Here is a 22,842-nt window from a genome sequence, read left to right as displayed (position 1 = left end):
AGGGAAAGATTCCTTGAAAATTATCAACGCCATATTGGAATAAGGTTAAGATTGCTTTTTTCAACTTAAAGCACCGAAATATAGGAAAGAAGATAGAAAAATACATAAGATATTAGTGGTATTTAATAAATTATCATTATAAAAGCAGAATAAATGAGAAATATGTTATTTTAATTCGTATCTGTATCGACAAAATAGGGTATAAATTTTCAGCTTACGCATTTCTGAAGATAATGTGTCAAAAATCATGACTCCGGTCTTCTCTTCAATTTTGCCTTCTGTTTTTTGTATTTTTGATACCTAATACACAATTTAATATAATATTTTAATAGTGTCGAAGCCGCGTCACATACAGGATCTGCGAATGATCGCGCGGTCAAGCACAAAAAACGAATGAACTGCGCCCTACAGAAAAATTGAGGAACTAAATATGTGGTCTGTTTTACCTTTTTGACGTCTTTCGCGAGTGAATAATAAACGAAATCATAGTTCTTACTACTTTTCTAAACGAAGGCTCGTTTTGCTCTATTCGACCCAAAGAATGTTGGTTTGGTGTCCATTTGGACATATGATTCGTAAAAATGTTTATATTACGAATAAATTAACGCAGGTGAGTGCTATCCGCCATTTTCCTGATCGTAGACAAACACCAATTTCAATATTTTATAACTTTTTGACGATTTGGGTAATATAAGGACCAGACTAACATTCTTTAGGGCCTTCTGAACACGTCTCTCAAATTTCTTTGCAATCTTTTCAGTAATGACGACGTAATTTGAGAACTCGTTTCTGGGGATTTTTCTAAGGACTGTCAGTAATGTTTCCAACACTTGCATCACTTTAATAGTTGTTTTCAGTTATATTTTAAATGGTTACTACCGCAAAATTTGTTTGACACTTCATTCCTGATAGCGCCATATGTATTCCTTACATGACACGTCTACAAAAGCAGACGAATGTGAATCGAACACAAGAAATATTTCTGATAAAAACCCATGAAATGTTTTTTTAGCGACCTTTTATCGAAGTACTGTACTATAATAAGATATCTATAATAACGAATTAATAATAAGGAGGGTGATAGAGACATTTTTTAAATGAGGCTACAAAATTGACACGTCATTGATAAAACACCAATCATAAAGAGAATTTAAAGGATACTACCAATCGTCTCACCGGTTATACGGTCGACCGCGGTCAATCTACTTTCAACATTCGAAATGAAGATGGCTGCCGAGGTGAGGTGGCTTTTCATTTTTCACGTATTTTCTTTAATATGTACGATCTTCGGTGAGATACCTAATCGGAAATTCGAATACAAATACTCATTTAAGCCACCTTATCTTGCACAAAAAGATGGAAGTGTGCCTTTCTGGGAATACGGGGGAAGTAAGTAAATTTAAAACCTAACCAATATCTCGCACTGTATAACACTTCCGTATGTTATTTCTAATGTTCGGCTTTTTGAATATTTAAATGCAATGCATCATTATTTGCCTTTTAAAATGCAATTCTTATCAAATTTCTTAACTGCAGATATTTTTTACACACGAAAATGATATTATTTGGCAAAACAGATGTTTTTATTTACATTTGAAGTTTCTATTTAGTTAGTCTTAAAACTGAAAATAAAATAAAGTAATTATAATCACCTATCTGAATGAGTAAATTGAATTTTATTTTTCAGTATTAAATATTCTGATACATATGAGCTTATTATTGTTTTCATGATTTCTTTTATTATTATATTTTAAATTGCTAATAATTTTTTAATATTTTGATACACAGAAAAGTATTGTTTTTGTTTTAGATGCAATTGCTAGTGCAGAAAATGTAAGAGTGGCTCCATCTTTAAGAAGTCAGAAAGGTATATAAAATATAATTATGGTTACATTATATGAATCTTTATATTATCAGTAAAGACGAAAGAATGTATTTAATATAAATTCTACTTTGAATGTCTTGGAATGTTTATCTGTATTAAATGAAGACTTAAAATGATGTTTAGGTGCTATTTGGGTCAAGCAACCTGTTAACTTTCGCTGGTGGGAGGTTGAATTGATATTTAGAGTAACAGGAAGGGGCAGAATTGGAGCAGATGGTTTAGCATTGTGGTATACTAGTTCAAAGGGTGCTTACAATGGTACTGTTTTTGGTAGCTCTGACCAGTGGAATGGTCTTGGTATCTTTTTTGATTCCTTTGATAATGACAATAAACACAACAACCCCTACATAATGGCAGTTCTCAATGATGGCACAAAGACCTTTGATCATACCAAGTGAATTACATTTCTGACTATTTTTAATGAAGTAACAATTAAATTTTCAATAAATGAACCTTTGTCTTCATTTTTATACAGTGATGGTACAACACAGTTATCTGCAGGCTGTCTACGAGATTTTCGTAATAAACCGTTTGCTACAAGAGCAAAAATAGAGTACTATCAGAATACTTTAACTGTGCGTATATTTTTTAGTTTGTTTTTTTTATACTAATAAATGTATCTTAATATTTTTATTCAATATGTAATTAAAGGTATTATTCCACAACGGTATGACGAACAACGAGCAAGATTATGAAATGTGCTTCCGAGTGGAAAATGCTGTACTACCGGAAGGAGGATACTTCGGTGTTTCTGCTGCTACTGGTATTTATAATCCAACACAGTAATTAAAACAATATTTTTTTGTGCTACAGTTGTTCTTCTAATGTAATATTTATTCAAGGTGGTTTGGCTGATGATCATGATGTTTCGCATTTCTTAACGCATTCGCTATTTGTTCCCGGAGATTCGAAGCCAGATGATCGGAAAGCATTCTTACAAGAACAACAAAAGCTTAGTCAAGAATATTTGGATTATCAGAAGAAATTGGAACAGCAAAAAGAGGAATACCGGAGGTGAACAAATCATTTGGGACTATAAAATTATATATAAACACAAATTATAATTATTTCATTTTATTTTGTAGAGAACATCCGGACGAACATCGCGAGAAAGAAGAATTCGAAGAATATTTTGAAACTGACAATCAAAGGGAGTTGCGACAAATTTTCGCCGGTCAAAGCCAAATGTTTGATGCGTTACGCGAGCTTAATAGAAAATTAGATGAGATACTTGGGAGACAAGAACGATCTCTCAGTTTGATATCTCAGCTTCAAGTGGGAGGTGAGATTTCATTTTCGATATAAACGCATACGCCAGAAAAACAAATATTTTATAGGTTATATTTATGGTTAGGTGTTGCAACCGGGGGTCAACCAGGACAAGTTCAACTGGTTGATACTATACGTCGACAAGAAGTTGACAATATGTTAAGCAATCAGAATAATTTAATAAATACAGCGAAAGAGATGCAATCTACGATAAACGAACTATATTCCAAGACTGATCTCGTTCTTAATAATCAGGCCCGAGCCCCAACTGCACAGGTGTTTATAAATACCTAATTTTATTTATTATTTTCTGCAACGTATTTTACGGAAAGTATTCATTCAGGTCCAGCCAATGGGATATGATTATCATTCTCTAGTTTCGGAAATGCGAGATGGAATTAATACGTTAAAAAGAGATATAGGACAAGCAAATGCTAAATTAAACAGCGGCGGAGGAGACTGTCCTGCAACGAATTGTTTGACGACAACAATGTTTTTGCTCTTTGTCGCAATTCAGATGATCATTCTTTTAGGTTATAGCATGTATCGGTAAGCATTTCCTTCGGTCTGTTATTATAAATAATAGAACGTTTTAAAATGTTTATTGATTTTGTTTACAGGGACAATAAAGAAGCCCAGGCAAAGAAATTATATTAATAATATTGTTTCTGATTCTACAGCGCAAAAGTAAGGGGGTACAAAAACAAATTTCTGTTTTTGCATACTGACTCGATATTTTTATCACTTGTTAATGGTATTCGTAAAGTGTGCATTTTGCTGAACATTTGTACAATAAATACATTCTTCATCCATGATAAACCTACACCATAACACGATAGAGAGTTACAATTACTCTCCAAGTAATTATTGATAATGCTCAGCTTGGTATAATTCAATAATTTTACTATTTCTTCAAAAGTGTGATATTTCACAATACAAACCAGAGAGCATAGATGTATAAAGATGGCAGAAAGTACATGTAAATTGAAACTGAACAATCTAATTTTATAAGAGATCGTTCAGTGATTTTCAAAATGGAACGAACATTATCGTAATTCGTTTAGATGGTTGTGTATAATATATATATATATATAGAATGTTTTGTGCCACGCGCACATCAATTTTTTTTACTAGTTTTGTTTATAATACTTATGTTTTTTTTTATATATTGATTTATCGACAAGCGTTGTAAAATGTATAGAATTTTGTATTGGAAATTGGCATATCAAATACTAAAAGCCGATAACTTTTCTTTTTTCTGAGAAGATTCTATTATTCTTACAAGATAGGCATCAATCGGGTACTACATTCCCTTAGGCGAATGATCGTATTTTAGGTACGAATCGCGTTTCAAACGTGACAGACAGATTGTCGCATGCAACTGGGTCAAATTGTAACTTTTAAAAGTTAAGAGATAGACAATATAAAATGGTGTCGAATGGAACATCGGCTTCAGAAATGGAGGTGTTGGTCATCTACACTTTTTTAAACATTGGTCTTTCCCTAAAATATCTTTTGAACTAATCAATTTTCGACCTAAGTACCTAATATACAGTTCCGCTTAAAAAATGAAATCAACCTTGAAATCTTTGGAACACCTCGACTTCCGGTGTTTCATTCAGCACCATTTACTTTTCTTCATGACACTTCTTTTATCTTTTTTATTATTTAAAAGTTATGGTGTAGCCTAGTTGCATGGAATACCATGTATAATCTTAAATATAAGGAATCATGGATATGGCTCTATTGAATTCGAAACATCAATCACTACCTATGTTTTATTCTTGTATGTTGTGCAAAAGTGACGTTAAACAGATGATGCTGAACGATGAGAATGTTTCACTAAGTGAATACGTACTTTACAAGCGTATACATACAGTGTATTAGATAGCAACGTAGGAAGGAGCTCGAACAATCCGGAAGCTCGGTATTCTTCAACCTTATTGCATTTGTAAAAGTTTATCGAAGATTATAAATGTATGATAAAATATATCTGATAATAAAACCACTTATGAAAACACCCCAATCAGATTTCAACACATTTAGCTCGATATGATTTTTCGAAGTCTACCATTGGACATAACGCCAAATGATAGTTTTCTTTTTTAATTTTTTATTCAATTTTTGAAGAAATAAAACTGGTTAAAGTAGTATCAGTTAAAAAATGATAATAAAGTATAGAGAAATTTGTATCCTGTTGCTATTTTATAACAAATATCGTATGGTATTTTATGAGAAAATAAAAAGTAATAATAAAAACTAAATTTATCGAAGAATATAGAGTGTTATGCTTGTAAAATGGAGCAGTGTAGAACAGTGGAGCATTCTGACTAAAAATAAAACTGATGACTAATTAGAATCGTCTAACTCAAGTTACATTCTGGGTGGATATCAGCATAAAGTATGCAATACTTTTCTATTGAACATACAATTTTTGATAGAACAATATAATATTATAATTTTTTATCGAAGCATTGTCCAATATAGAATGGAGACCTTAATTAATTGTGCATTATATTATCTACAAATTATTAGTGTAAATCTAAAAAGCTATACATTTATTTCTTATTTTTCTAAAAGTTTTTGTCCAGTTGAAAACACAAAAGTAGATTAACTGGAAAATATTTCTGTTATATCCTAAAGAATAGCAGTATTTTGGACAATTGAACAGCCGAAAATCGTGAACTGTCGTCGACGAAAGTTACGATTTATAAGCTTAAATGTCCCATCTCTTATTCAGTCAAGGATGCTAGTGCACTTTGTAACAATCAGAGTTAAACGAGGCGAGGAAGAGAAAACGGGTCGTGGTTAAATCTTGCGAATAATTCAATAAACGTTGAAGTGGTTTTGTTTTCGGAAAATCTGAGGAACCGATGCGCGTCTGCAATGCGACAAATGTCGGATCTTCACTCGTTACTAGACACTTATATAAATCCATATCCACTTATATAAAGGAAAATAAATATTTTGTATTATTTTTCTAGCAAATAATTAGTAAGTAGAGTTTTAACAATTTTTGATGAAAAATGGCTGTAAAATTATATTTTAAATCATTGTACTATATTGATAAAGAAAAATTGGTCACTTTAGGCATGCAATTATATTCATGGCATAATCTTTTCATTTTCCAATTTAAATTTTCCATTTCATTGCATAACAATATAATATTATATTAAATTCACGATTAGGTCACTATTAGCGCCCTTGACAATCAACGTGTTAGAATAGGGCTTCCATTTTTCTCGTCGAAATTGGAATTCTGAAATGAACCGAAATAAAATTTCCAAGGTTTTCCGATTGCAAAATAACATCGTTGGCAGTAAACATTATACGTCCAAGGAAACGCAATAGGGGGTGGGGTAAAATAAAAATTGGAAATTCGGCGTATTTTAGTCAGGTCGTCCATTTCTCAGAACGTTTCACCCCTAACAGGATGTACCAACCCCTTTGGCGAACACCCGACCAATAAGAGCGTTTGTCTAGTAGCGCAGAATCCGTAGAATTCAACCCTTATTGCAGCAAACAGCCTTGATTGGCGGCGTGCGAACCAATCAAAACCCGCCTGGTATTGATCCCAGGGGTTGAATTGTTCAAACTTTTTTATCGGCAAAGTTGTAAAGTGTTTTATGGCCGACGCAGAACTGCGCCAACGTTATCCTACGACCGTGAGTTATTAAAATTGTCGGGGACGATTCGATGTTTTCGCAAATTAATGGAGAGGTTTCGCGAAAATGACCGCCAGTATGGTTATTATCATTTTTCATCTACAAATATTCAGTAAACTTCGTTTCTCAAAGGATCTTCTATAATTGGACGCTATTTTGCAACAAAAATTCTGAACTATTTTAATATAAATCTCTTTTTAAACCAACAAAGAACATTTTTTTCTATATTTTCATTCAAATTGATTGCATTTTAATTGAAACAAGCTAAGAAAATAATATACATAATATTGTATTTTGCAAGAATCTAGGTAAAATTTAAAAAATGATAATAATATAAAATAAATTTTATGATATTTTCTTGAAAAAACTTCCATGTTTTCGAAGCGTAAGATTATTTTCGTAACAAAGTGGATATGAATCGGAAGGGTGAAAGTTAAAAAAACAGTTCACCTTGGAATAACAATTTAGAGAAAAAATTAACACCACTTTACTGTGTAAGCAAAAGTTACCCTTGCTGTGATATAATGGCATAGAACCTCTGTTAGCATGGTAAAATCTGAAAGAAGAAAGAAAGGGAGAATCGTAAAAATGATTAAAGAATCCCAATCAGGAGGAGAAATATTAATTTATATTGAATACACTATTAAATTGGTTAATCAAAAAATATTCTTAACAAGTCCACTCTATTTTTTGTGCTCATATAAAATCAATTAGGTAAAGTGTATTAAACAATACATTACCATAGATAAAAATATTACTAAAATTTCAATTGTATCAGTAAAGCTCATTTAAATTTCATTTTTCTTCTTCTCTTTCTGTTTACAAAAACTCATTCCAATAAATCAGAGACTCACTTTTGCGTGTCCAATCATCGATAGTGCGACTTGCAGGACTATGACAAATCGAAATATTATATTCAATCGTGCGTGTACATCTGCAAGGGTCATTGGCGTAACTAAGACTTTTATCTGGGGTGGATCTGATCCCTTGACTTTGTTAACAGTGTTAGGTGTTAAATTTTGTTAATTCTATCTTAATATTTTAGAAACTTGAAATTTTGGAATTCTGAAATTTCAGAAATGTTGAAACTTTTGAAAATTCTGAAATTTAAGAATCTTTGACCATATTTTCGGGGGTCTTGGCCCCTCTCTTTTTACGCCAATGACGAGAATAGGGGCGGTTATCTTCTAATAGATTCATATAAATATGTACAACGAAAGCAGAGTGTAAATGTGGACCAATACCCGTTGAACAGGATTTATGTAACGGGTCTCATAGAGGAGAATGATTTAGGATCGACGGGGATGTAATTCTACGAGCGATTTGGTTGATCGAATCGCTGAAATGGGTACATCGATACGATTGATTAAAAGTTCGCCGCACTTTTGGGGTGACCCGATTGAAAGTCATATTCGAGGGGGTTCTACTGCATTTTGTCAGGATCGTGTTATCGGGTCTTCTTGGGTCAGGATCAACCCCTATGAACATCCCCCAAGATTTTATTCATATACCACTTGGTTTAGCTGGGTATTGACGATTAACCCACGATTTGTTAAATTAACAAATTTGTCGAGTAATTTTGATGAATAAAAATGACACAGTAGTACAATTAGAGGGATGTAGAAGAGAGCAGTCTAAAAATCTTTTTCTTTTCTATAAACAATTTAAATGATTTTATCTAAAATAAAAAATTGATGATGACATTGTAAGTTTTCTCCATCCCTCAAAGGAAAAAACGTTTGTATAGCAAAGACAAAAAGTTGTCCTCCCTCGGAACAGGAAGTTAGATGGCATTCTGCTCGTCAAGCTCCACCGAGCAAGGAACAATAAGAATTTATTACTGAAAAAGGAGCACCACGAATGATGACATTTATAATCTTTCGCGAGGAGCATAGATCAACGATGTTTTTGCTCGGCTTACAGGGGTGTCTCGACAGTGAATTCGATTTTAATTATTATTAATTGTTTCTCGTCACAGAGAGGGGTTTTCTCCTTTGCATAACGCTTGTGATCGTTAACTAGTGGTAAAAAAAAATAATTGTATTGTTTTGTGATATTAACCCGACTAAAAATTTTAGGGGCGAGGGGGTAAGGTGGCAAAACCCCTAGGGCTGTCCTGGCATCAACGATAACTTAAAAATCTCAATACACCTCAAATGGAAACACGATACCATTTCACAATTCAATCATAACAGATTATTGATATTCTGTTTCAGATGGATGAACGAGTTCCATGTCGTCGGAAATGAAAAAAATGAAAAGAAAGGAGAATCGATCACTTAAGAGAAGAGTATCGAGGCACTTAAGCAGTAATCTGTCGAGGAGAGTCCTCTTTATTTAGCTGTATCAAGGGTGGTTTGTGTACACTGGCAGAGCAACCCTTATAGGGCGTATCCTGTACAGTTCGCCGCAAGGGTAAGTAACCTTTGTCTCTCGTGAACAACCGATTCTCTCTATGGGGGGCTTCCACGAGAATTTCGCCGCTCGTAGATGGACGCAGGGCACTCAGAATGGTCAGTTTATGTGGTTTCTGGATATTTATGGGGTGCAGGAACGAGCGAGGGTAGCGCGTCACCACGAGCCGGCTATATATCGTACAAATTGGACGCGGAACTCGTGAAAATGCGAGGAAATGGCGTGATTGAATTTCCGTCATTCGTATACCTTTCGTCTGTCGAATATTTGAACTATCGTGGTAGATTTAATGGATGTGAAAAGATATATCGTTGGGTCTTATTCTTGAAGAACATTTGAATTCCTTTTTTGTGGACAGTGAACTGCTATTTCTACAGTGGGTGATCAAATTATTAGTGCCACTCGAATAAATTGATGATTTTACATAAATATCATTAATTCTTAAATGAAAACCGAGTTAAACGGAGTTTTTGTTATTTTTTTATGATGTATTGATACTTGTAAAATTATGATACACAGTTGAAAAAAGTGAAAATTCCTGACTGGCATAGATATTCTTCGGACCTCAACCCCATAGAAAATTTGTGGAAATATTTATTATTAAATATTATTATTTACTCAAACACGAAAAACCCATTTTTCATACCATGGCTCTAACAATTTGATCACCCACTGTATAATAAAAACATTACAAAATTAACAAATTTGTTTAAAATGAAATTTAAAAAATTGTTTGTCGCTATTGAAAAATATAAAATGTTAGCACAAAGTTTGCATTGGTGAATTATCTATATGAAACCATGCATGCTCGTTGCATTATGGTGCACTGTACGCGATCAGTTGTAATTTAATATTCGCACCCCGTGAACGCGTTCATTACTTAAGTCCACACCCGGTACGATGCATCCCTTCGGTCGTATATCCATGATCATTCTACCAGAGCTAATGCACCGTGAGGCCAAATGTTCGATGCGATTTAAATGCTGGGGGTAGTTAAGTACCCCGTCTACGGTAGTTAACACCCTCGATACGTGGAGAACTTCTTTCTCCCCATTGCCTCTGGAGGCTTGTTAACCCGTGTTTTATTCGAAATATACGTTTCATATTATTTCTTTACTTCCTTTCATACAATTTGTTTAATTATTTCTATAAAATATTTGATCATTTTAAGTTCTCCTCAAAGAATCAATGGGTCACTAGGGGAATTCGTCGCGATAAAACGTTTGACACTTTGCATCACACAAGGGTGTTAATTTAACAAGCCAAATTACGAGAGACACGTGCGCCAATTCAAGTTTATAATTTTAATGGGGCGCAAAGAAACGACTCGACAATTCTCGCTGATTTAATTAACCCCAGGGGTTCTATTTCGTGTATCGTTTCTAGCGACATCCTCGCGATAGGTCGAGACAATGGTGAGAGAAATAATAAACTAGGAGATTTAAATTAGGTTACGAATTTTCAAATATTTTATTTATTACCTATTATAATTACAAATCCAAAAATTACAAATTAAAAAAGTTTTATTAACCTGGGTGTGTTTGCACCCTTTTACACAGAGGGGAAATTAACAATCATCTAATGAAACTTTGAATTAGAGAAGATTGATTAGGTATCAAAGAAGTGAAATATTCATGTCGTCCACGAAGGAAAAAGATTCGAATTAATTACCTATCGACGTGATTTTTCTTCGTCCCCATGAAAACTCGAGGGAGAGAATCTTCACGGTTCTCCAGTTTTACGTAGCTCATGGGGGTGCCCCGGCGGGCTTCCGGTATCCGGTTCCGGCTGGCAATTTTTATGCTACCGAGTCGAGGGTACAGGGAACGATGATTCTACGGAATCTGAAAAGTCGGTGGTGCGTAAACGACGACCGTACACCAAAAGGGAGAACGAATTCGCGAAGGGAAGAAACAGTTATTCCGCAGACTAGGGAGCGAAGCCGGTGATACGTCGTCACATCCGCTTGGACGAATCACGACGTGCCATTTGTCAGCGAAACGCACGTGACGTTCGGACGGGCTTTTTCCGGAAACTTGCCATTTGTAGGCGAAAGTAACGGGAGACTTTCGCTGGATGCATCCGCCGGAAGTCCATGGGCTAATCGTTGAATGGAAAATTGTATTCGTTTAATCAACACGTGGCAATCTATGGGATTATATTTCAAATACAGTTCATTGGTTTCATATGAACTTAGGTTGAATAAGAAACAGTGAAACAATCCTTATTTATTTATAAGCCGTAATTCTTTCTGTTGACACAAAGATTCCTGTGACATTCAACAACACGAAAGGATTAAATGTTGGCAAGAGTAGAAAGAGGAATAATGTAATACGTGGTCGAGGGAAAAGTTGGCAAAGTCGTGCGAAGGGATGTCCTTCGTGTTCTCCTCTATGGATTCATCTCTATTCTAGATTCAGATGATTTATGATCAGGATGACTGCAAGTTGTGGACATAAATCCGGGAATAAATTCATTTTTCTGAAAGGTTTCGATCTTTCCCAACCACTATTATTCGTGATATTCAAATGGGATACAACTTGGCGTTATACAAGATGGAGAACAAATCTTTCTAGGGAAAAAGCTTTCTTGGAAAGGATCCATTCGTATTGTTTTATTTGTTTTTTTATTGTTTTATCTAGAAATAAAAGCAGGAGGGTGTGATAAAATTATAAATTGGAGAAACTGCTATAATATTAAAATTGAACAACCGATAATATTCGGGCAACAAAATTCATTCGTATTTAGATGTTTCTACGTCATTTAGTTTACGATTCTCTCATCGTCGAAAGAAAGGGAATGTATATACATCACGAGCCCCTGAAAGAGTACAATAGGACGAGCCCTTGCGAGTGCAGTCGAGGATGATTTGACAAATTCACGATCGTATAAATGGGGGATGGTGCACTGAGAGCAAGAGTGAAGCGTGTGCGGCTATCGAAATCACCATAAAAACTCACCCATGTCTAAGCATTCAACGGTGAATCGTAAATTCGCGAAGAATTAATGCATAGAACGATCTTCTTCGAATTCTATCCTCCCTAAGAGAGGGTATGATTTATGATATGAGATTTTCGAGCTTTTAATAGCAGACCATTTTAATAATTTTAATATCTTATTGCTTTATTCTTCCTTTGTTGTATTTTATGGTTTTCCGTATTGGAATTGTATAGAATATAATAATAATAATTTAAAATGATCTCATAATAAAAATCAATAGAATGGAGGTAAAAACAAATTAGACGAGATATCTCAATCTAATTTTCCCAAGAGAATTGCCCCAAAGACAAATAATTAGAATTATCTTTGCGATGATAACCATAACGCCAGACAATGACAATGAAAGAGTTAGCAGGCAAAGGGTGGATTGGTCGTGTGCTTTCGGTACGTATCCCGGGGAATGGAAGTCAGTTGGAATTGACAGGAACTGGGAGAGCCCGGGACATTGGCTCCAGACCCCCTGGCGCCGTCGCGACGCTTCCCAGCTTTTGGCAAAACACATCCTATCCCGGAGCGGGCGCCTAGTTTTTTTTATGACCAACGCCGGAGCGACCCCCGATTCCAGACTCCCGAAGATCCCCATAAAATCTCTTTTCCTTCTCAGGATGCCTTCGAATTCTCCGTATCTAGCTGCATCCTTCTCTTCTAAGATTGCTTCTCTTGCTTGCAAACAATAGAATCCTTCTGATAGCGTGGAAAGGACTCTGCTCCTGGAATGAGGTCCAGCACGTATCGATCTAAGAGATTAATTCCAAAGTATTCCTGGATGGAGTTTACTGGCTTCGTTTATATAAATTAGTGGAAATTTAATTTGTGTTAGAAAGTGGTGGAGTGATAGCAAAATTGCAAAATTTCTAAAGGGTCAGGCCCACTCCAGAACAAAAATTCTAGTTACACCAATTTACGGTAGTTTCCAGGTTCAGCCTTGGGCCTAGGAAAACTAGGCGGCCGTCTAGGGACCCCTAGGTCCAGGGTCCCTATAAGACGATTTTGCGTCTAAGAATGTTTACTTGAACAATAATCGATGTAAATGCAAATCTAAATTAGTTATACTAGCTTTAATGTTAATTTTATAAATTTTATTTGAGGTACTTTCTTTATGTCATATATGTGAAGGGGCCTCTTTTCGGAGCTCGCCTCGGTCCCCCGAAATCTCAAGGCTGGCCCTGGTAGTTTCATCGTCGATTTAAAGAAATTCCACCATTTTATGCCCGAATACAGAAGAGACAAGGTTAAAACGCAACCGTGATAAGCAAACGTTTCGAATGGTTGACTCATTCTTACGACCTCCACGTATCCACCTCGAGAGATATCAATCTGATTCGGTAGTCGATAAAATTTCTCCGAGATGTATGTAATGGTGAAACTTTCTAGGATGCAGGAGCTGGATTCGTGAACAACGAATAGGACAAAGGGGGCGATAAAGTTGTCTGGGAAGAAAGAAGGGAAATTGTTGGAAGGAGGTTCTTCATCAGGGGGTTGCTTCTATATTTATTGCCGTTCAAGGGGTGGAGCAATGGCAGTATCTCTGCGTTTGCTCCGAAAATGAGTTGTTGGGAGATCGGCTGACAAATGATCAACTGATTCATTCGTGAATCGACCAGTCATCTGGAGAGGTTCATCTTGATAGGATGTTCAATTTGACTAATTTCACGATTTTACTGATAAGAAGCAATTAACAATATTTGTTGTCTTGCTTCAAAAATTCTTTAATGATCCTACTTGATTACCCTTTCTACTTTATTTACTCAAATGGTCTCCAAAAATTCAATTCAACTTTTAATTCAATGATAAATTCATTGATTAAAATATGAATTTTAAAGAATTTGTGCAACATTAGCATAAAAATGTTCTCTTGATGTAATCCACTGTTTTATTTTGCATTAAAAGAATATTTTAATGAAAAATACAGTGTTATCAGTGTAACAAATGCAATGCTCGCTCCATCTTGAAGTTCCCAAAGGAAACGAATGATAAGGCAGGACAGAGCTGACATTTCCCGCTGGAGGGAAAGCTTTTTCCTCTTACGGTAAAAAAGCCGAAATGAATGAAAATTGAATTGCAACCACAGTTCTGGCAACCGTCCAACCGGAACTCTTCCCTTTGACGCTAGAAGCGCGAGATTTATCTCGTCCTGTCCACTTTTGAATCGATACTTGTTTGGCCTCCTTTCCGAAACCGCTTTTTAAATCAATTAATATGACTTTTAAAATAATTTTCATTGAAATAGATGACACTCCAGTCACCAAATATGAATGACATATATAGTACTCAAAGTTCTACATGATAGCATTTTAATTCAAGAATTTTCAAACATACATCGAACCAGCTAATGCTATTGAACTTTCCCTACGGTTTTTAAAAGTCACATAAGCAAATGCCGGTTTGTCCTCGTCACGTTGAAATGCAGGTCGTGCCCACGTATCGTTCATTCGGTATATCGAGCATCGCCCACGCTTCGCGGTTTATGCACAGGTGCATTCTGTTCGGTGACAACGTAGGAAAAACACCCACGTCTGTTATGAACGATCGACGACGCCTTTTTTTTCTACCTCCGACGCGTTAGGAATTTCAGGAACGCGCAAACTATATCCTGTAATACCATTGATTGTTTCGCAAACTTGTCCGTTTCCGCAGGTGATCTCCATTAACTGTTTAATATTTTAATTATAAACCAAAACATTTTCTCTAATCGTCTCATTCGCTATTCACATCCTTGTTACAAGGAAATTTACGACCGCTTCCTGTGAACGATGATAAATACCGGAAGGGCGACGCGTGTTACACTTTTCCGTATAACTCACTGTTGAATTTCATCGTAACATTATATAATTACTTGACCCCCTTAGATGGAGACAGTATTTTTAAGAAGTTGTGTGGAGAAAGTACAAGTTATGAAGAAATCATGAAGGCAAGTGCTTGAGAAGTGGCGCTTTCAGAAGCTTAAATGTGGATTTAAAATGACGCATAATCATTTATCTTCCTCGAGTGCAACTGAAACGTGTGATGATAACTGCATCTCAAGAATTGTATTTAATGGAGACAATTGGGATTAGCGCGACTGTGAATTAATTCAGGATATTATTAGTTCTTGAAGGTGTATGATCTTGAATTATTGAGACTTTATATTGATTATTTAAAGGCATATTTGAAGGAAGATTATATATTTAAGTTAACTTCGCTTGAGGCAAACATTCTATAATTCGACGTTAAAGTATAACGAAAGTCATCGCTTAAAAACGAAGATGCTATAAACGATGTAAATCATGAATAACGCAACAACAAAAAACGTGATGTCATCGATGTGTTCACACTCTTCACAGAATAATATTCATAGATTTCGCGGCCATCGTATTACTCAATCTCCGGCTCAAAAACGAACTAAAAACGGAAAAGAACCAATACGGTGTTCCGTTTCCGTTTCCGTTTTCGAACATCTCTGGCGAATTTTTAATCTCACATCATCGAGCGTACCGTAGAATTACTTACATCATTGCGTACTATGAAACACACGGTTCTGAATGGAGACTGGCATGACCAAATTTGGTGCGGTCTCGATTCCATGCACGTCGCTCCAAGTATTTCGATGCTTTCGGAGAACTTCTCAAACCCAAATGCAATCTTACCTTATCCCCGTTCAGTTTTGAAAATCTCAATAATTTTCAACTACTACAAGGAGTACGTTTTAAATTGGTTGCTTTGGATTGTTAAATTTCGAACAATTTGGGAAGCGGGACACATAAAGGTCCTCCTTTATGTTTTTTGTCGCCCGCTGACTGGGATCTTCTTATTTTTAGAGGAAAGTCTGTTTATTTGGATTAGTTATTTGCATGAAGGCAGGGAAGTAGGTAGCGAAACGAGCTCCTGAGACTATTATCGATTATTGCTAATGGATTTCAAAATTAAAAGATTAATCACTAAATAATAATGTGCTGTACGTTTTTAATACTAAAACAATTGGAGGTAAATGTGTATGTATTTTTAAATTGAAAATAAATTTGAAAGGATGAATGAATAAATAGTGGGAAATAAATTAAGATACATAATTATTCTTTATCTCGACAAAAGTCAGTGATGAAAGCACTCAGACATGATACAAGGAGGTATAGTTATCTAATGTAAATGGATTTGTAATTACTGATGAATATTATAAACTATTTGAAACAAAAATATTTAACTAGTAACAACTTATATAGATTTTTACAAAAAGCATGACAAACTTCCATTTAAATTAAAATTGCAAGCACTAAATATAAAAATTCTTTAAACTCAGAATAAAGGCTATAACCTTGCATTAATTCTTTCACTGTGTATCAATAGAATATTAAATATTATAATAAAAATAATTGAAAAGAAGTTAAATAAGAAATAACGCAAAAATTTGTTGATTACAGCAGAGAAGGGAACTCAAGGCGCCTCAACTTTTGCGGCGCGCGCCGTCACTGACCTTGAACGAGAGGAACGCTCGAAACTGAAACGTCGGAGTCGGAAGAGTGTTGTCGGACGTGTGGTTGTGGCCGAAGTGACAAATTGATTTTGTGCAACGAAACAGGACTCCTTTTCTATCTATGGATATTTTTCAAGGTGAGTAGAACGAAACCACAATCAGATAATATCTCTTGTAGTGCCGGTTGGCGATGGTGTCGGCGGTTCTATTGATTTTTCCACGATATCCGACAGATGGGCGTGCTGCCCTCGTTTAGACCTTTCCAATCGTTCCTGTCCGTTTTCTTCTTGATAAAGCTCATCTATTCGATTATTTTATCAATTATTTAATCTTGCTGGTTATGTGCGGGGTGTGTATGACCATATATGTCCGAGAGTCGGTGCGGATTACGAGCGAGCTAACCTCAAAAACGAGGGGGTTAGGACCACCCAACGGGTGTCTCCCGAAATAGAGATGATTCACAACATCGTCGACGATTGACAGTTCGTGCTTCTGTGCATCAACTTTTCGTCTCGTTCGTTTCACGTTTCTCTGATCAGTTATCATAAATTTTCCGTTTGTTTGCACGTTCTCGTGTGCTCTATCTCTGTCTCTCCTGATAGTGTGCTCCTCTCGTCTCTCGTTTCTCTTGCGTTTCGTTAAATGCGCGACGTGCCAAAACAATAGGACCGGAGAAAATCAATAGGCAGGCTGTAAGAGGTTAAATAGGGAAACCCATCTGCTACCACCGTGGTGCACGAGACTTTATTAAGTTTCTGCGTTTGGTTAACTTCATATGGGAATTAAACAAAATTTACAACAGTTTTTGTTTCATCACTCGATATGGTTTTCTTTCTTGTGTTTCGTTAATCTGGATTCGTTGTTTATTTTCTGTTTCATCGTGCTCATTTCTTGGTATATTATAGGGAATTTCGTTCTCAGTACTGTGCTTTAATTGTTGCTAATGAATTTCTTTTTGGAACGTTATTTAGAAAAACATATGCTTTATGTTCTTTTAATAGTGTTATTAAAAGTTTAATGTATCGTACAGCAGTGATCAATTTAATCCAGTTTTTTAATTGATATCTGGGTTGGTTTATAGTGATTTTTTATACGAAGCTAGTGACTTATTAGACTTTGATAGTTATTCAAGTTTGATGATTAAATTAATTAATTTTCCATCATTTAAAAAATTTGTTTGACTGGTCTGTGGACATTTCGCATTATTATTATTATTATTATTTTTACAATATACTCTAAGTATACAGATGCATATTGAAATAGTAAAGAAATTGTTTATTTATTTGAAAAATTTATAATTTCTTGCCTGTCCTTTTTTTTGGAACACCCTGTAGATGATGGAAAATTATAAGATGCAATTCTTGATGCATTTCCTTTATATACCGGGTGTTCAAAAATAAAAATTTTTGCATATTCCTAAGAATACAAAATCTTAATATCATTTCAGGATATAAACCATTAAAAATTGAATGTTCTGCGATGGAAAATACTGAGCTATACATTGATTTATTTATTGTGGATTTCAAAGAAGAAATAGCTGTTTTGTATTAGGAGTATTAATGAAATTATTAAATAGTCTTCTTTTATTAGGGATACAGGGAAACAAAATAAAAATAGGGGTTTGTTAGACGATTTTAAAGTTTTTCCATGAATTGTTTGTGAAGTAGCCGCGGATTTCGAGTTCTTAATTCGCGTGGTGCGTGACCGATGCTCGGCTGCAGATTTATTTCCGTGGAATTGAGCCAGACTCACAATTTAATTACCGTGATCCACTTGGAGTCTGTTGAGAAGCCGGCTTTAAGGCTTCATTGAATTTATCCGAAGTGACGATCTTTATTTTCCAATCGGCGCGTATAAAAAGAGGTAGCGGAAGCGGAAGAAAGCATCGAATTATCCCATAGTACGTTTTAAACGAAGATTTTTTGCTCCAGATATCAAGTAATTGAAATAAATTGCTTGTTCGTTTGCATCGTAATAGTTATCTACATTTTTAGCACCGCTCGTTTTTAAGCATGTTTAACACGTTTCGTGTTTGTGGGTCACTGATGATCCTTTCTCGCGTTTCTCGTAAACAGAGCTTTAATTAACTTCAGTTGTAAACAGAAGTTTAATCGCAGGAATTTTAAGTTTAATTCGATGAAATGATTTAATTTTATCATTAATACTGTTTATCGATTCTTGAATATGTACTGTCATTGAGATTTGCGTGGTATCATTCATAAATTAAGAATTATCCATGCGAGCAATTATGGTAACCTGATTATCCTAATTGACTATTCATTTGCTTTATCTTGTATCATTGATCAATTTAATTTTTCTGTATTCATTGAAATATAATTTTATACAATATTTAACTAAACTATATGAATTTCTTCTGGAATTTACTGATATTAAAACCAGTTGGAAATAAATTTTTCTTAATTTGATAACAAAAATTGAATTTTTGTTATTTCAAGTGCAAATGATTAAACGCATTCCATTTTATAGCTGTTAATTAAAATAGCGTTGGGAGTAAAATGTTGAAACATGACACTGTTTTAGAGTCTACAGTTCTACAGGGTCAATGCATTCGTGAATTACATAACAGCTCTGTTACTGATCATTTCATTAGTTAGTGTCCTCGTTATTAACAAGCAGGTTAAGAAAATGATATTGAACTTTCATCAGAACAATTCACGTGCAATTGATTTGAAATATTTAATTGAAAAGAAAAAAATGAATGAACAATCGACTGCAATATCGTGTATAACAAATAAAAAAATTCATATCACATGTACAAATCAAATAAATATGACAAAATCAATTCAGTTCATATCAATTGAACTGAAAATTTTCAAAAATGTATCTTCAATTAATTCAAAGCAATGAGAAGTTTAGTGGTACTAAAAGTTTCGCAGAGCGTTTTGCATTCAAGTATTCTTGATTTGTTTTACCGGTGTTATCTCAGTTATCTCGTTCCTCGTAACATCACGTTATTTTTATCAGCGTTCTTGTTACATTATATTATATTGTTTTATTTTTACATTCCTTACACGTTCAGGGGAAGCAGGACTTCTCAGAATCTTAATTTTGAAGATATTAATATCAAAAGTAATTTAGAAAGAAAAATATGAATTTCAATTGTTAAATGTTATAAAATTTAGTATGAATAATAAATAAATATCAGTTCAAATTCTTATAGGGTCGAACCCCATATACATATATGGGAATCTCTCCCCTACATTGGCAGTTTTCCCTGTGATGTCTAAGGGGAAAGATGAGAATCGTGAATGTACCTATAATTTGATTGCTAAACACTTGCAATCCCTTTTTCTTCTATTTATTATAAATATAATATTGCTGTATCAAATTGTTGTACAATTTAAAAATTGGCTACTTTGAAAATAAAAATTGTAAATATCGATAAAGATTGAGTTGCATGTTTTTATAATTTGAAAAGGAGAGGGACTTTCAACATATGTCGTGAAATATTTCCCTGCTTTTTACGTGAAAGGTCAGAAGCAATTTCGAATAATCATACAATTTCATGGTCATTTGCTTCTATCTTCTCCACATCAGATTTGTTTTCCTTTCTGCGGCTACGTTTTTCTTCAAGGAAACAAACGACTTCGTTATGGGATTATTTTGATGATTGGAGTGAATGATACTGAAACAGACTGAACATCCGAAACCAGTTACATACAAAATATGTTTAATATAAAGCTGAAATAATTTAATACTTTTGTATCAATAGATTTATTTACAGTCAGTTCATTCGATCTTATGAGAACAGCGCTTTTCAGTTACTCGATTTCTAAGAGCGAGCTATTTTCGAACAGAGCCAGTAATAATCGGCGGAAAAAAAGTGACGAGTAAAGTTATGTAAAGAGGTGACATCATTTCCGCAAAAAGAATAGCTAACGGAATAAACTCGTGGATAAAGAACTTATTTCTCGAAATTCATAGTTGAATTTATTTTTATTTTCATAATTCAAACTTCACAGCTTAACCATCGGACGGCGGACCATGGAGAGAATCCTGTATTCAAGGGTTAATACTTTTCATAATTACCAAGAGTATTACTTTTATCGTAGTAGCATCTTTAGTAACGATATACAGCTTACTCAGAAGGCAATTTAATGGAACAATCGTCAGCTTTTAAATAAGATTCTTCCAGGTCCACGTAATGTAGCAGAAAAACCGACGAAGCATACTGTTATCCTGTGCATTGAACAACATTCTGTATTCCTTATAACAGCGTCTATACTCTTTAAATACTGTAGAGTACCAGTAACCCACGTGGCGCGAAAACGGATATTGAATTATAATATTTCAATCTCCTTGTCAATTTATTTTCGTTTCGCTTTTATTTCGTACACTGGTAGTCGTCTGATATTTCATGTTTGCCGTCGATTTTTTCCATTTCTGCTGGACAAATTGCCCTGGGCCCTTCTTCATAAAAGTTATAAGCCTTCATTTTTATGTGACAGAAACAGTGATCGAAATTCGTAGGCTGAGATTTAAATAAATTTCTATTATTCAATATATGATGATATTGAAACAGCAGATTTTCACAATTATTGTAAAATAGACACATTTATCATTTTGAATAATGAAAATTCTTTTAATTCATCATATTCAATTCATCACAGTATTCATTTAAACTCTATATTTGCTTTATTATCACTCCTCGCATTGTATCCATTTATTTAGTCTCGTATTTTTCTCTCATTAAATTCTTGAGCGCAGAAAACGTAATTAGAAAACAAAGAATGGTGGATTTAGCAAATTGTTATAATTATTTGATTATCGAAATTGTTTCTTATGGTTAGCAACATTTATACGTTTCAATAGTTGCTCACCTGTTCCATTCGTCTTATCTCAATTTTCTTCGCAGCCTGTTCATCCCCACGGTCCATCCGACCGTCACATTTAATCCAAGATCACCCTTGTTTGCGCAGTTTTAGGTTACAACGCATCTAATGGATTATCCGTACATTCAGCCCGAGTACCTTCCAACCTCGTGTCATTGATTCAATGGACGGCCCTGTGCTGCACATAAAAATAACAATGATTCTGTGTTTGCTCAACTTATTAGACGATTTTACCGCGGATGAGATCAGGATGGAAGCGTTTCAGCTGATGTTTCAATTATACGTGAAAACCATATTTTAGTCGTCCTGATTTTTTCATATTTTCATAAATTTATACCATTCTCACTGAAACTGACTCCTCAGTTCGTAATATCGTATCTAATTATATTTATAGTGTTTAATTAATTTTTCATAGATTTCACAAGTATATTAATCCTTCCATCCCTTATTTATTTATCTCGAGTTTAAAATTATCCAGGGTTAAGTATCCTTATATAGGGCGCATATAATACCTCAAGCGAAGGGGTTAAAATCTTTGTCTAGATCAAATTGAAGGCCCGTTTCGAAAAGCAGAATCCACGGATGAAGTTGCAGCCGAGATCGTCTATTGATCGTCGTTGGAAGCCGACCATTAATCGCAAAATTTCGCGGAAACGCGCAAGACATTTGCCAAGAGGGGTGATTCGGGGTCGATGAAACGAGACGCGTGCTGATTGATCGGATTTACACCCGTTATGATTTTCGGTAACGTCGCTACGTGTGCGACAAGCCCGTTATAAGATTACGCATTACGAGTAGTTTGCTCCAATTTTATTAGTTGTCTCTTTCTCTTCTCTCCTTTTTTTTTTTACGACTCTCTAAGAGGAGGACCTTTCTATCGACTGCACATTGTTGGCTTGGCGTTTTACAAGCTTTCTCGTTACACGTGGAAATCGTGGACTACCAACGATAAATAACACCTCGTCCTGCTGGAAGCGGGTTTATCGCTGAATAAATAGGGTGGAGTAAATTATTGCAAATAGACGAGATTGTGAGTACTCGTTGTGGAAAAAAGAGGGAATGGAGGGAATAATGGAAATATTAGGCTGGCAAAGTTAATTCGCAACCTCTTGGAATATTTTCCTTTTAAATCAGCTAAATTTTATTGCAGAGAAATGAAAAATTTCGTACAAACATGGTAAAAGGTTAATTAACCCTTAGGTGGTCAAGACTTAATAGAGTTAATTTTAAAATTCTTTGCCATTTTCATTTTATAAATTCTATAATACCCCTTTAGATATTACTTTCCCAACATATAAAAGTCCTCTA

General features: G+C 34.7%; 2 protein-coding genes across 5 annotated transcripts in view; both read left to right on the top strand.

Annotated features, from left to right (window-relative positions):
• Positions 1-1,173: 1,173 nt before the first annotated feature.
• Positions 1,174-5,180, top strand: LOC114875911 (protein ERGIC-53). The gene is made up of 10 exons (XM_029186752.2): positions 1,174-1,389; positions 1,811-1,867; positions 2,009-2,279; positions 2,361-2,460; positions 2,537-2,648; positions 2,728-2,899; positions 2,971-3,167; positions 3,240-3,430; positions 3,498-3,703; positions 3,775-5,180. The coding sequence occupies exons 1-10, from the start codon at positions 1,221-1,223 to the stop codon at positions 3,809-3,811; spliced, it is 1,512 nt and encodes a 503-aa protein (XP_029042585.1). The 5' UTR covers positions 1,174-1,220; the 3' UTR covers positions 3,812-5,180.
• Positions 5,181-16,622: 11,442 nt separating this feature from the next.
• The window catches only part of LOC114875915 (talin-1), a 37,606-nt gene continuing 31,386 nt past the window's right edge, over positions 16,623-22,842 (top strand). For 3 of the 4 annotated variants that reach the window (XM_029186760.2, XM_029186762.2, XM_029186759.2), the window contains exon 1: positions 16,626-16,818. The gene's annotated coding sequence lies outside the window, so the exon portion shown is untranslated. Of the gene's footprint in view, positions 16,819-22,842 lie in introns of all 4 variants that reach the window. The other variant, XM_029186763.2, reaches the window with a different exon arrangement.

The sequence above is a fragment of the Osmia bicornis genome, chromosome 14 (assembly GCF_907164935.1).
Source record: "Osmia bicornis bicornis chromosome 14, iOsmBic2.1, whole genome shotgun sequence".
NCBI lineage: Eukaryota > Metazoa > Arthropoda > Insecta > Hymenoptera > Megachilidae > Osmia > Osmia bicornis.
This window is presented reverse-complemented; position numbering and strand designations above follow the sequence as displayed.

Coding starts and splice junctions, on each gene's coding strand:
- LOC114875911 (XM_029186752.2), top strand. CDS start 1,221: ATGAAGATGGCTGCCGAGGTGAGGTGGCTTTTCATTTTTCACGTATTT. Junction 2,280..2,360: donor AAGACCTTTGATCATACCAA/GTGAATTACATT, acceptor ATTTTTATACAG/TGATGGTACAACACAGTTAT. Junction 3,704..3,774: donor TTAGGTTATAGCATGTATCG/GTAAGCATTTCC, acceptor TTTTGTTTACAG/GGACAATAAAGAAGCCCAGG.